At 45.2% G+C, this 14756-nt stretch overlaps 1 protein-coding gene across 1 annotated transcript in view; it reads right to left on the minus strand.

Annotated features, from left to right (window-relative positions):
* Positions 1-4595: 4595 nt before the first annotated feature.
* Positions 4596-14756, minus strand: part of TRPC5 (transient receptor potential cation channel subfamily C member 5) — a 65154-nt gene continuing 54993 nt past the window's right edge. The window contains exons 7-10 of the mRNA XM_008931817.4: positions 8873-9079; positions 8668-8709; positions 6947-7036; positions 4596-6254 (exon numbers count right to left, since the gene is read on the minus strand). Of these exons, the coding sequence (XP_008930065.2) occupies positions 5520-6254; positions 6947-7036; positions 8668-8709; positions 8873-9079 (1074 nt within the window). The 3' untranslated portion in view covers positions 4596-5519. The remainder of the gene's footprint in view (positions 6255-6946; positions 7037-8667; positions 8710-8872; positions 9080-14756) is intronic.

Raw genomic sequence — 14756 nt, forward strand, 5'->3', positions numbered from 1 at the left:
GGAAGGAGAGGTCCTTGCAGTCCATCCACCCCAAAACCAACTCCAGGGAGTTCTTAGTTAAGTAACAACTTTCATTAATTCTAGGCATCCCTGGTGGGGCAGATGTTTTTGCTTATTTTTAGCCATTCTGTGTGTGGAATTGCAACAGAGGTGGGAGGAGGTTCCTGTTTCTTTGGAGATCAGCCTTTGAGCCTGTGCAGAGCTTTCTCACAGACATGTCTGAGGGACAGGACGAGTTAACTTGTTGAGGACAACTCAACCAGGAGTTAAACCAAAACTGAACCTCTTCCTGATTAACTGAAATATGCTATTCTTTGGGATTTTGGCCTTTTGGAATGAAAAGCAGCAATACCAAAGCAAAGGTGAGAAGTCCCCAGGGAAGCAGAACATACACTCAGTGGTGTAAGAGCAGCAGGTGCCTGAAAACCCAGCAGTCAGATCCTTGCTTATGCCATTAGTAACTGTCCAGATATCTTTGCTTTGTAAGATATCTTACACCATTAGTAATGTCCAGATAGCCAGTGCACATTACCTGCAACTCCTCTTATTCCTGGAATGGAGCTTAGAATGCTCATAGTGCCCTTACTCTGCCAGCCAAATCTTGGAGCTCCTGCTGCTCAAACCTCACACCTTTATCCTGAGTAAGCACTGAAGAAAATAAATTGTACAGAGAAATCTGGGGGGAAGGGCCCTTTGTAGGGATGCAGGAGACATTCTCCTGCTGTCCAGGATGGTTCCTCCAGCAGCCCTGTGTTGGCCACACTCTGCTGCCTGAGGTCGGGGTCCAGGAGCTGCCTTTACCCTCTCTTGGGGCAGAACATGCAGCAGAGCCCTCCTGCTCCAGTGACACCAGTCACACCCATGTACTTGCTGCCCTTGCCAGTGATAGGTTGAAAAGTGACTACTATGGAGATGGTGATGTGGTGAAATTTTCCTATAGCCCTGTTCCAGTATCCTGGTGTGCACGTGCATCAGTGCTGGGCCTGTGGAACCTCCCCATGCTTAGAAGTCTGTTGCACCAACCAATTTTAACCTCCTTAGAAGGTAAGGGTTTATGTTTATATTTGTACATTATTATATTTATTTAAATATTTTTAATATTTACAGTGGCTGTTTCTGCTAAAAATCATGTTACATGGACTGTTGGAAAAAGGATGAAACACAAATACAGGAAGGTGACATTAAGGGTGAGACATAAATAACAAAAGCAAGGGTGTCAGAATTTAGGCTTCCAGGGTATGCTGTTCCTGCTCTCTGTCTACTGCAGAAGTCCCCTAAATTCCCTTCATGGGAAACCATGCTAGTTCCCTACATGGAAAACTATCCTAACAGACAGTTAAATCCTAACCTGAATTAGTTGTAAGAAAATAAAAGGACATAACTACCACTACGAATCTTAACTACTTGCTGTATATAGCGCCTTTAATTTGAAGATCTGAAAGTGCTTATAAATAATGAACTAACCCCCCCTGCGAGGTAGGTAAGTGTTATTATCCCTATTTTACAGATGGGGAATCTGAGGCGTTGGAGAGGCCGAGTGACTTGCCCAAGGTCACGGGTGAGTGGGTGGCAGAGCAGGGAGCAGAGCTCAGCTCCCCCTGCTCCCCCCTGGCTCTGCCCACTGCCCCTGCTTCCTCTGCAGGGTCACAGGTACAGGTACAGAGTATTTACAGACCTACCAGTGAGGGAGGGATGTCCCAGTGCAGTCACCCAAATAATCTGCACAGATGTGCCGGTTAACGTCTTGTTCCTGAAGCGATTTATATGATCTCTGACCTGAGTACAAACATCTCACAATTCTACTTGGTATTCTCAACCCTGGATGGTATTTGTTAACTTTTTAATTGCTGATGATCCCCATCCCTGGAAATGTTCAAGGCCAGGTTGGATGGGGCTCAGAGCAACCTGGTCTAGTGAAAGATGTCCATGCCCATGGCAGGGGAGTTGGAACAAGAAGAACTTTAAGGTCCCTTCCAACCCAAACAGCTCCATGATTCCATGACCTTTTGCAGGTGTGCTGCTTTAAAAAACCAGTGAAAATGACACTGGGCTGGGAGGTGAGAAAAAATGCAACTTCAAGAGCAAGAAACCTGAGGAAGCGCAAGTGGTTGAGATCTCTATTATTCCTAATTCCAAATTCTTTGCATATATTTATGGATTAGTCTTGAAGCCCAGAGAATAAAGGCCAAGTGTGTACCAGTTGGAGCTCAGCTGTGTGTCTTGAACCCAAGCCAAGGAAAAGTTTAACTCCTCACAGGAGAAACTCGATGTCCCATTGGCTCCCACCCTGCTTCTTGCAGGGACAGCACAGTGGTTGTTCACTGAGAATAACTTGCACTAAAACGTGTTTTCTTTTTGAGCAATTGAAAATGGAAGAATGCTGGTGAAATCTCAAATACTGTAACTGCAAGTGAATTAACCAAAAGCGGGGTTGGTTTTTTCAATCAAATGTGTTTTGCAGAAGATACTTCAATTTCCTTCCCCTGAAGCTCCTGTTTTAGCAAAATAATAATTCATCAGCTGCTATGAAGTCTATTGCTACCACTGGGGATGCAAAGATGCAATCACAGAGAATTTTGCCTTTTGGGGGATCAATTTGACAGTTTGCAAACTCCTGGACACATGCATTAATCACAGCCAAATCAAATATCTGTGTTAAATTAAAGTCAGCTCAGACTCCCTCATAGCTGGGAGCAAGGAAGGATCTGAGTCATGAAACAAACCCCCGGGGGAGCCCCAGCTGAGCAGCCATGTGATGCACCTTCCCCCTTTAGCACAGCATTCCAAGGGGTTTTGCAGACAGTTTTATCCCTCCTGACACCTGCCCTTTCAGGCCACAGCAGGAGAACGTGACTCACACAGTTTGCATGGAAGGGATTTTTACATTTTTGGGGGCAGCACTGCAGAGTTAATTACGTTTTGTTTTGTTGGCTGTACCTGTTGATGCAGTGCTGTGTTTAAATGACACAATATCATCATCACCAGTAGCAGTGTGCTTGTTCTTAAGACTTTCCACTGTCCAAGGACACAAACTCTGTTTCTGGCACAGCCTCAAGCCCATTTGGTGTAATCTGCATAACTGTACTTGAATTGTTTTCATTCTTACTCCTTACACAGGAAATACCAAAAATTTTTGCTGGCCCCATGTCAAGTAGACTTCACAGATCTGCAGGGTGGTTAGGTGAGGCATCAAAGGATTCAAACCCTTTCCTTCCTGCCCCTGCAGCAGCTCCTGCTAATGTTCATCTTTACAGAAAAGTGCTCGGTTTGGTTTATTGAACTGTGGGGCTTTGAGTGTGAGCTGCTCTATTAGTTTTAGTGGGTTCTCACTGCAGCTTTCCTGCATTGATGGATTTGCTTCTAAGAGACAGGAGTGCTGGATTTCCTCACAGAATGATCACCAAGCTGTTCCTGACCCTTGAATTTTGCAAGTCTCCTTGTGTAGCACAAATGTCACTTTGCTCAGCCTTCCATGAAGGAAGAGGAGATGCAGTTTTCAAAGACAACTCTAACCCTGCAATTAGCATGAAAGCCTGAAATCTGTTGATACAAAATGCCTTTCACTCTGCCTTTAGCTAACACATCTAGAGGCTTAAATATTTTGGGTTTTACACTGCCTGCTGTTAACAAGACTGGGGTCATTTTGCTCTAGGAATACAGAAACATTTTTGAGTCTCTGCTCCTAGTTGCTGATTTTTCTTGACACCAGGGCTGTATAGTATTTTGAGGTCTGTATTGGAAACTTCCATGAGTCCAGTGTGTTGGCACCTGCAGCTCTGCTTCAGGAACTGGCTGCATCATTCACATTCCTGCTTGATTTCTGTGCTCCCTAGGGCCCGTTACATGAAGCTGCACAGGTGCCCAAAGGAAAAACCCAACAAGGTGGTTTTCCTTCACAAAAGAAGGGAGCCAGGTTTAAAACCTGGGCAGGTGTCCCAGCAACCCTTACCCCTCTCCTCCCGACCCTCTGTGCTGCCACAAGAGCTGCTAGTGCCCCTTGCTGGTAAAATCTGACCCACTGCAATGGCAGGAGTAGATTTTCCAGCATTATGCTTTTCCAAAGGCAACTCACAGCTCAGTTCACAGATGAGGTGATTTTTGGCAGCCGCCCTTGGGAAATGCTGCAGCTCACAAAAGCTCTCCTGGGAACACAGCCCTGCACCAGGGCAGGAACAAAGCCATTCCTGAGCTCCTCCTCAGGACTTGGTTCCTCCAAGAAAGCAGCTGACTAATAACAGCTCTAAAGTGGTGGTAAGTGTTTCTTAGCAACACTGCAGAAGAAAGTTCAAGTATCACATTGTTAAAAATAAAATTAAAAAAAAAAAACACACTAAAAATCACTGTTAAGAATTCAACCATTTTGCCCTTGATGAGGTTGTCTTCTCCCCGCTCTGATGCTCCTTGGAACTAAAGTAGTGACAGTGGTAAGCCACAGACACTACCACTGTCACAACTGGGGAGATAAAAGATACTACCTACTGCCACACTCCTTTTTGCTGCACCTCAGAAGAGGAGCTGCAGAGCCATTCCACACTGCTGATGCAGTTTGAGCCTCTACTACTTAGGCTGCTTTTCAGAAATGCAGCTCAGGGGCCCAGGGAAGATGATCCCTCTTAGCACTTGCCATACACAGGGAGGATGGTTTTCTCCCTGAAGCCTGACATCCATCAGAGATACAGCAAAAAGTGAATGCAGTAGTGGAAATAAGATTAGGAATTGAAAAACAAGGGCAAGGCTTAGAGCTGGGTTTTGGTTCAGCCAAACTACACACAGGTTTGTATTTCAAGCAGCTACGGCTGGTTTGGGGTCAGTTCATCTACACAGAAGTTGGGAGCAAAGCCAGGTGCTGGTTCCCACTGTCAGCCTAACTGGAAGGTCTTTCTGCTCCCTAAAAGGCAAATTAGGCAAATAAGCAAATAATAACATGTTCCAGCTGGATGATCAAAGGGGTCTCGTATTCAATAACAATTTACAATATTAATGTAATGACCTGAAAAAACACACACAGCCAAAAGAACCAGAAGTCATATTGCTTAAAGGAAACAAAGGACTGGCTATAAGTTGAAACCCTTTTTAAAAAGATTTGAAATGTGGTTCTCATCCTCCTGCTCACCAGCTGGTCGTGTTGATGAGGAAAACTGAGCAGGACGCAGAGCCAGCGGTGTTGGACAGCAGGGAAACCCACCTGTGGTGGAACGATGGTGGGACCACTGGAGAAATCCTTTCCTCAGCCACCAGTGCATCTGAAGTCTGTGGGGTTTGAAGACTAAGACTACACCTGAAGGGATTCCTGTGGTTTATAGTGACCTTATAAATGGTGAAACCTTTAGTTTAGTATTAGCGAGTGTAAAAAAATAAATTAAAAAAGGTGCAGATGGTTATAAAATAGGCTAGCATAAGTGTGTTTACACTTTTTTTTCACCTGTGGACAGAAAGGGAACAGTAATGCTGAATCAGATGAGAGCAAACAATTACCAATTCTTGGGTAGGTTTTCCAGTGAGTGTTAAGATAGTTTTACTTAGAGCCGAGTGGTAACGTGATCCTCCTGTCCATCTTTCCACTGGTTTATGAACAAGTCACAGGCCTCTCCCCAGGAATCAAACACGTCCTCTGACGAGTCTATAAGTTTGGAATTAGAGGAACAAATACTGGAAGCACAGTGAAGGGAGCTGGCACAAACCACAGGACATTCCTTGCTCTGTCCTGTAAGTCTTGTGTTCCCACTGTAGGCCACCTCATTGAGGTTAATTTCACTTCTGGAACAATTCTCTTCCCTCTCTCGGTCAATCTGAGAATATTTAATGTCTTTCCACATGTAGTGTGGCTGAATAATCCCATCTGAAATAGTGTACATGGGTTCTGAACTGGGTTCAGGTACGTGTCCGTTCATCTTGGAGAAGAGCAGGCCCAGTCTCTTGAAGGATTCCTTCTTGGAGCTGGAGAGTCTCTGAACTCTGTTTCCGTTTCGGACAAAGGAGCGCTTACTGATCCCATTGCTTTTTGGCTTCTCTTCCACAATGTCGATCCCAGACATGGTTTTAATCAGAGCAGATACATTGAAGTCCTTTTTTTTGTTGGCTACATTGAAGGACACGCTCTTGGCTCTGGATTTTTCTCCAGCACCGTCCTCATTTGTTTCATCCTTCTGGGACACCTCTGTGCTGCTGGTTGAATAACTCCTCCTCTGGGGCTTTCTATTCCCTAAGAGGTCGAGAACCTCATAGCGAAAACTTGAGATGTCCTGTTTTAATTCCTAGGGCATGAGGAGAAACAGGTTACTCTCAGCAGCTTTATCTGACATGAATGGCCACGTTCCCTCGGGAGAGCTGGTCAGTGTGTCAGTGGCTGATATCAAATCACACTTACAAGAACACCACACACACAAACAATAATGTCTTGGTAAGCCAAGGAATTGGAGACCTCACAAGGTCTTTGTCACCAAAGGCTGGGGGGACTTGGTCTCATTGATCAACCTCCTCTGCCCACCCCGACCCCCCAAAATGTCAAATAAGACAGTTATAGATAGTTATAGAAGAGGGAAGGCTGCTGAAATGCAGAAATATGGCAGGAATCCTGTTTAGCTGATAGGCCCAACTTGAATTTTGTTAATGAGTGTTGATTTTCATTAAGCCCAACTCATTCTTTGGCTCTGTCTGCATTAGGATTAGGAACATGATGTTGACACAAATCACATACTTCATTCCTACCCTTTTCTAACACTTTTCTTGATATAACATATTGTATATTAAAATCTGGGAGGTGATCATATGAGAAGACAGTAATATTCTCTGCTCAAAATCCCCCACATGCCTATTAGATATATTCCCAGCTCCAGTCATAGTTCTATTTCCACACACTACAAATCATCTTAACAATTTAGTGCAAACTCTGCAAGTGGCTATTTGAATTAATATAATAAATTATTATTGAGGAATAATAAATTACCTTGAAATTTTCTTCAGTTAAGCCTTCGTTGGTTTTGGAAGTCCTTATCATTGCTGCAACATACCTTTTCACAAGATTTCTTATCACTTCCTGGAATAGGAAACAATCCAAGTGATTCAGCTGCTGGCTCAGCCCAAACTGTTCTTATTGTATTTCCCTGAGCTCTTACAAACAGCAGCTGTCCTGGCTCTGCTGGCTAAAACCAAAATCACTCACCATTAGAAACAGAATGCTTCCTTTTAAACAGAGCAAACCTTGGGAAGGGTTGATATACCTTCCATCTTGGATGCTCAGTTGTTGGCTACAGGTTAAGCAGCTGTTTTGTCCTGGGGTTTGTATATGTAAAAATTGTTGAGAAAAAATTCTTGTTGTTCTTTGATGTGCTCAAGCCATTTGATCTCAGCTGCTGAAAGTTTTTAGAATCACCAATCTCGTGTGTGTATTTTCTGTATCCTGACAGGCTAAATTTGGCATTTGAAGATGTTTATAAAGTATTTGAAAGCCAAGGAGGGTATGTTGGCAGCAAATGATGTGAAAAGCAGCCAGGACCCCACGGTGCAATGGGCATTCACCTCAAAGCACATCTGCCAGCTGCCTCTGTTTGCCCTAAAGGCAGGGCAGAAACTCCCTTCAGGGTGGCTGCAGTGTCAGTGGGCGGCACTGGAAGGACAGAATCACACCCTCAGTGACTTCTCCACGGGCTCTCACTCCCCTGTGTTACTGGGATGTTGGCTACACTCCATGTCTTTGGTTGGATGAGCTCCATTTTGCTCTGTTCAGGCACCTCCCTGATGGCTTTACTGAGCTTGAACATTTACCTGTGCCAGCCAACAGACACCAAGGCTCTCTGTGTGTGTTCCATGGACAAACTTGCCCTTCATTTCCCCCACTCCATAAACAGGGGTAGCCAGTCTGAGTGACACCAAGCATGAAGATGCTTTTTTTGCTGGGAGGTTTTTAAGAAATCCCACTGTTGCTACCCATAAGCTGTGCTCTGAAGTCAAAAAGTGTCAAAGGTGTTGTCAAAGGTGACTAATTTTGTTAACAATCAACTTCAGATAGAAGTACTCTTCCAAAGGTAGGAGATGTCTTAGGTAAGACAAATTACCAATGTCTTTTGGCAGTAGAGCCTAATGTACCACCTAACATTCTGCAGAATTTTTTTTCCTTCCAGCATGCTGGCATAGTACATCCCACTGAACTCAAGGTCTGAAGCTGGTGTTTTTAATAAAGCTTCATCCATTTGTAGGTTGGCTTTAATGAGTCCTTGATGACAGGCAGGCTGAGAATAAACAAAACCAGCAAGATTCAACAAAGGAACCATTCCTTCTTTCTGAGCCATCCGAAACAAAAGAAAATCCCAACCACTGTTTGAGTTAGGGATGCTTTACAAAAAAGAGCAGGAGAGGAACAATTCAAGAGTGTAAAAATGCACAGAAACAGTTTTAATTGAGAGGGCAACAGGGATGTCACCTTTGCTTCAGCAGCCAGACTGATAGCTGGCAAGTTTTCCACTGCTCAAGGGGGCTGAAAGGCAAGGAGAGATTTACTGAACCATCTACCTCCAGTGAGGAAATGTTTTAATCTGTGATAAGCAAAATCCTCTCAGAGGACCTACACTTATCAAAATATACTCTAGAAGCAAGCAAGAACTGAAGTATTAGAAGATGAGCAGGAAGAAAGAAACAGTGAGTAAAAACTGTACATGCTCAGGAGTTTACCTGGTAATGTTGATTCTGAATCAGGTTGTCAGCGTGTCGTTCCTGGAAGGAGAGAGACACGGGGGTGTTACCTGTCTGCTCCAGGCTTTAGAGCTCCTAATGGCTCTTAGCAGCTGTCTGCTGCCCCAGCAGAGCAGTGGCCCTCATGATCCTGAACATGCACAACACCCTCAAAAAATGAAGTACAAACCCATGAGCTCCTTACTGTGAATGTTTTGAGGTTTTCATGCCTCTTCTGTTCATTGTCAGAGTCATCACCTGGGCACAGCTGGTTGTGGATCCACTTGCAGAGGTACCAGACTGACTTGGGACTGGGGACAATGTTAAAGGGAGGGGGCAGAGTGGCACCTTCGTCGAAGTAACTCATCCAGAGCTTCGTCCGTGCGAACTTCCACTCGATGTCTGCGTGGTCCTGGGAGGGAAGGACAGAGACCATCAACAGCTTCAGGCAGGTTTTCCTGCAGTGAATCCCACAGCCAAGGAGGTGACGTGAGCAATAAAGGATTTCTCCAGCTGCAGGCGAAGCAGTATTGCTTCTTCCATCTCCCTTGCTGGGGGTGTGCTTAAAGAACTGCTGTGAAATGTAGCTGGAGTGTAAAAATACCAACCACTGAGAAATGAGAGGACAGCAACATCCAGCAAAGAGAATTTCAAGTGCTAAAGCCCATCTTTGTCCTTAAGAGGTTGTGCTTATTCACACAATACAAGTTCACCAATACGAAAGTTCCCCAAGAAGCACGAAAACACATTTCTTAGTTTACTTTTTGCTAGCACTTTCATTATCAAAAACCATTGTTTCTCATGTCTAAATCCAATGAATTCTCATATTCTTTCCTGGAAAAAAGATCTTTCATAATGTTTTTTGATTTGTTTTTTGTAGCATCCATTAATTCTGCTCTTATAAGGAAGTGACACATTTTATGTGTGTGCCATATTTTGCCTCTGCATTATCCTTCCAGAAGCTGGGAGACATTTTACTCTTAGGTTGGTGGGTTTTTTACATTATATTATCACTGTGATAGCTTGCTTGCTCTAGTGCTTTTCATCCCAATCAAGTGAAGGTGGGAAGTTCATAGCATCATTTTACAGCTGCATGGAGAGGCACAGGGTCTATACAGTCCCCAGGAAAGGAATACAGAAGACACTGATCTTACAGACTTCAAAACTGGGCTCCCCAAATCATCTGTCTGCAATCTAGTCCATGGAGCCAACGGGCTGCTCTGCCCAGGAACAAACTGCATATTCCCTGAACATCAGGGCAGAGGCAGTGCCTACAGCTGGGCTCAGAGAGATGCTGCAGCAATTCAAGGCAGATCTCATGCTGATGGTTGTGACATTTCAGCTGTTCAGCATTTACATGAACAGTGTCTGACATGAGATTAAACCAAAGCCACGATGATTCAGGCTAAGTAACAGCTCAAGGTGGGAGAAAAGGACAATGTGGGGTTTTTAATTTTACAAGGAGATTTCAACAAGGATGGAACAAGCAGCTTATTGAGTGAGGGATGCTCGGCTGCAGCTCACAGAGCCAAGCAGTGAAGTGTAGAACAGGGAGTTTAATAAAATATGGCCGAACATCATGCCCAAAAAATTACTACACTGGCTTTCTGGCTACACTCCAGTGCTCTGACACGGGTAAAATATGCTCACATTTTGACAGTGAGGTGCAGCTGAACTCCATTTTAGTAGTGCATTCAAATTATGCACAGCTCTCGATTTAAAAGGACTGTCTCAGTGGCCCAGGAGTGTATTGTCTCTGCAGACAGTGTGAATCAGCCCAGAACACTAACTGTGCCATGCCAGCTCACCAAAAGGGCTGTTTGCAGGCCACAGGTAGCCTCAGAGATGCAGCCTGACATGCCCCTTTTTCCTCTTACACAGTCAGACCCATAAACAGAGAAACTGCAGCATCACTGGGAAGTGTTAGAAGTTGATGCTGGTGGAAATGAAGTTCTGGGTAGTAAAAAAATGCGATTTGTAGCAGTAGAAATAATTGCCACCATAAAAAAAAAAAAAGAACAACTCCTGCTCATGTTTTCTTTATTTGTCTCTACCTGCAGGCTGCAACCAGGTCTGCAGAGCTCAGGGAGAGCAGGACATGCTGCTGCCATGCAGCTGCTGTTCCTCCTTCCCAGAATTTGGGTCAGGGACAACCAGCCCACAGGACAACTCTGCTTAATAACTGCTCAGAGTTAAAGGCTCTTCCAGAAGCAGGGCTGGCTGCTCCCTGCTCAGACCTAAAGGCCATCCTTCTGCCTGAACATTTCCTGGTCTGGGCAACTTGAGCTGAAATAGTCTTCAGAACAGGAACAACCAGCATCACAGGCCAGGTGAGCTCAGGGGCACCTGGGAGGTGGGAGATCAAATCTCTCTTAGAGAAGGGGCTGGAGCTGCAGCTTCCTGTGCTCCACTTGGATACAGGGTCACAGAATCATTAGGATGGAAAAGCCCTCTGGCATCATCAAGTCCAACCATGCCTCCAGCACTGCCAAGCCCACCACTAACTCATGTCTTCAAGTGACACATTCACACACCTTTTAAATCCCCCCAGGGCTGGGGACTCCACCACTGCCCTGGACAGCACCTCCTGCCAGGGCTGGGCAACTATTTTGGTGAAGAAATTTTTCCTGATATCAAACCTAACCCCCCCCTGCTCACTGCCAGGAAAAACCCAGTGGTGACTGCATGTTGGAACACTGCCAACCAGAGGTGTGTTGTTGGTTCAAGCATCTAAAAACATTTTGTGGGGGGGAACAAGTGTGTGGGATCAGTGTTGAGTTACACAGCCCTGAAGTGAGTGAGCAGGACCTACAAACACCTGGCAGCACTGACAGCTAGGGAGTTCAGGGCAAGGACAGTGCAAAGTCTGTTATGATGGATAGAAACATATATTTTGACTTCTTTGGCAATACAGAAGTAGGTGTGAATGTCCTGCTGAGGATTCAGAAGGGAGAAGGTAGTGTGGAGAAGGTCATAAATCCACTCTTCCCTTCTACAAAGGTCCATCAAAGGTCCAGTGTCAGTGGTGGGGTTGGTGGGGCAGCAATTTCCTCCAGCATATTATAAAAGGGAATGTCCTGTGAAGATGTAATTTGGTAGTGGATACTGTTTGAAGAGTAAGGCAAACCCCAAGCTTGGGGATTGCAAACTTGTTTCTGGGAAAGGAAGGAAAAAAAGGGCTAAAAAGCATTTCTGCACAGGGTGTTTTCTTTTTATTCTTTCATTTTAAAATAACTGCAGGGGACACTTCACCCCTGGAAGTGTCCAAGGCCAGGTTGGACGGAGCTTGGAGCAACCTGGGCTAGTGGAAAATGTCCCTGCCATGGCAGGTTAGAACAAGAAGACCTCTAAGATCCCTTCCAACCCAAAGCATTTTGTGATTATATGACTACATGGGCTTTACTGGGGACTGAGAGTTTTGAAACTTAGCAGAGTTTCTCCTTGGGGACATTTTGTGGTTGGTCTGAACAAGTCCCTGTTGATCTGTCCATAATGAGGTTGATGGATGCTGGCTTCAACCCCACCTGTATTTCTTCTTGTGCTATCTCAGTAAACAAGTGACTATAACCTCTCTTAAAAGACAGACCAGACCCTCTGCATGAAGCTCTAAGTATCTCTTCTTTCCTTCTTGGTTCTGTTGATGTGAATTCCCCAGGATTTACAAACTCAGCCTGTCTCAGTTATTCACCTTGATGTTTTGCAAACTCGAGCAAATCAGATGAGAGCTCCTGGCAGCAGTTTTGTGTTGGAAATGTATAGCAAAGAAACACTTCAGTTTTACTGAGAATGTCTTTGTGTGCTTGGAAACCACCATTTTCTTGGTTAGAGCTCTCTTTAGTGCAGTAAGTAGTAAAATCTGCACACAAAACTACAGTTCCCCAACTCTCCTCTGTGTGCTGAGTAGCAAGGGAACCATGATTCAACATCCATCCCACACCTAATTCAAACCTGAAGCACTCATGAGCTTGAGCCAGTACAACAGTCACTGCACTGGCTGTCAATGTGGCTCCACCAGATGTGCTCCAGGTTTGAGGTGTCTCCTCAGTGACTGCAGGACCATAAGCAAGATGCACATTTTTGGGAGCTGCCTGAATGTGAGCAGCAAGGACAGGATCCTCACAGACCTGTCTCAAAGTCTTCTTAGAGGACATCTTTTCTGTAACATTTATAATAAGCTAAAGAAATGCATCCAGTAGCTTTGCAAGTGTGACCTTGTTGCTCTAGGATTTTTAACACCAAGTTTGGATTTCATTGTCCTCTCTTTTGCCCTTGTTCTTGTCATGACTTTCTCTCAAGCACTGTTCAGCATTTCAGCTCTCAAACACTCTACTGAAGAGGGCCGAGCCCTCAAGCTCAAAGAATACATGAATTCAAAGAAAGCAGCACTTGGCTTCACTGTGAGGAAAAAAAAGGCCTTGCTTCCTACAACAATGTGAATGTGTCATCCTGGACACATAATCCTCTTGCAAATCTCTGCCTTTTGAAGTGAGGATTAACCTCCCACAAAGATTTCCAGTGGGATCACTGAAGCCATCTTACTGTAGCAGTTGCAAACACCTTCTAATTCAGTCAAAGTGAGGTATTCACAGATGTACCAGATTTTAAGTGATTACCTGCTACACTAATTACCCAGGATAATTCAAGCATTAATCTCCATCTTCATCTCTGTGTAGAAAATGTGTTGTTTACAGTTTGTGAGATGTTTTCTATAAAGATTTCGATCACCCTCTGCTTGTTGGGCAATACAAGTTAGATCATCTTTGCCAAATAACAGCCTGAGAGCCAGCAATGGCAGATGGTGTCAGCTCTCTGTATGAGGTGGTTCACCACTGCCACGGTGCTCCTCAACCTCTTCACCACTGTAGTGTCTCAGTTCCCTTGTGGCTGGGGAGCTGCTGGAGGAAATCACTGTGGCTTTTATCTCAGCACACAGAAGCTGAAGCAGGGGGCTGGCCTGTGGGAAGGCTCTAGCAAATGGGGACATGGGAGCCCAGTATCTTGACTCTTGAGTTGGCATCCCTGGAAGCACTGGGATAGCCCTGAATTTCAGTTAGCTCTGGGCTGCCAGGCTGAAATGGATTCTGGCAGCTCCCTGAACTCTGGCACACTGTGGTTTGCTCCAGATCAGGCTGGTGCAGAGCCTCAGCTCAGAAGGGCAGGAAAGATAAGATATTGATAATAAGATATTAGGAAGAAGTCCTTCCCTGTGAGAGTGGGGAGGCCCTGGCACAGGTTGCTCAGGAAAGCTGTGGCTGCCCCATCCCTGGAAGTGTCCAAGGGCAGGTTGGAGCAACCTGGGCTAGTGGAAGATGTCCTTGCCTTGGACTAGATGATGTTTAAGGTCCCTTCCATCCCAAACCATTCTGTGACTCAATGATTCTGTGAAACCTAATGGTGAGATGATGGTAACACTCAGCAGCAAGGTATGCTGAGGCCCTCAACCTTTTCCACTGCAGAACAATCACAAGAGAATCAGCTACTTCAGCTGCATGCAAGGGCTTCTGCCCACTTGGAAGGATAAAGTTGAGAGATCTCTGGCGTTGTTCTGGCTGGCACACAAAGGGCTGCATGTGCTGTTCTTGTGTTTTATTACACAGCAGTCAGTGGGCTGCTGCCTGTCAGATGCAGATATAGATGCTGTGACAATGCCCTCAGGACCAGGCTGGCTGGCTGGGGCTGACTGCCTTCGAAGGAGGGATGGGAAGCTTTCCAGCTCTGCTGGGAATGCTGGCAGAAGCTGGTGTGATTTCTGCAGCAGGGCTGCTGCTGTCCCGCCTCAGGAAGAGCCACCAGCAGCCCCACAAGACTGGGATGTGCCCAAGCTGCTGTGCTTTCCTCTAGGAAGGAGGGAGAAATGTCACATCTACCTGAACAAGGGAGGATGGTTGCCTGAGAGGCACAGGAACTTCAAAGGTGCTTTCTCTGTTGTGTAATTAGCTGTGCTGTAAAACGCAGGATAAGCCATTAGACTATTTAATGTATTTCTCTGTCACGTGCCTCTTTATTGCTCTTTGCTAAACCCAGAGCAGGAAGCAGCACAGAAAATATATCAGTGCTGGCTGTTAAGCAGGCTAGCACAAGAAAGATGC

Source organism: Manacus vitellinus, unplaced genomic scaffold, assembly GCF_001715985.3.
Source record: "Manacus vitellinus isolate BGI_N305 unplaced genomic scaffold, ASM171598v3 scaffold_62_pilon, whole genome shotgun sequence".
NCBI lineage: Eukaryota > Metazoa > Chordata > Aves > Passeriformes > Pipridae > Manacus > Manacus vitellinus.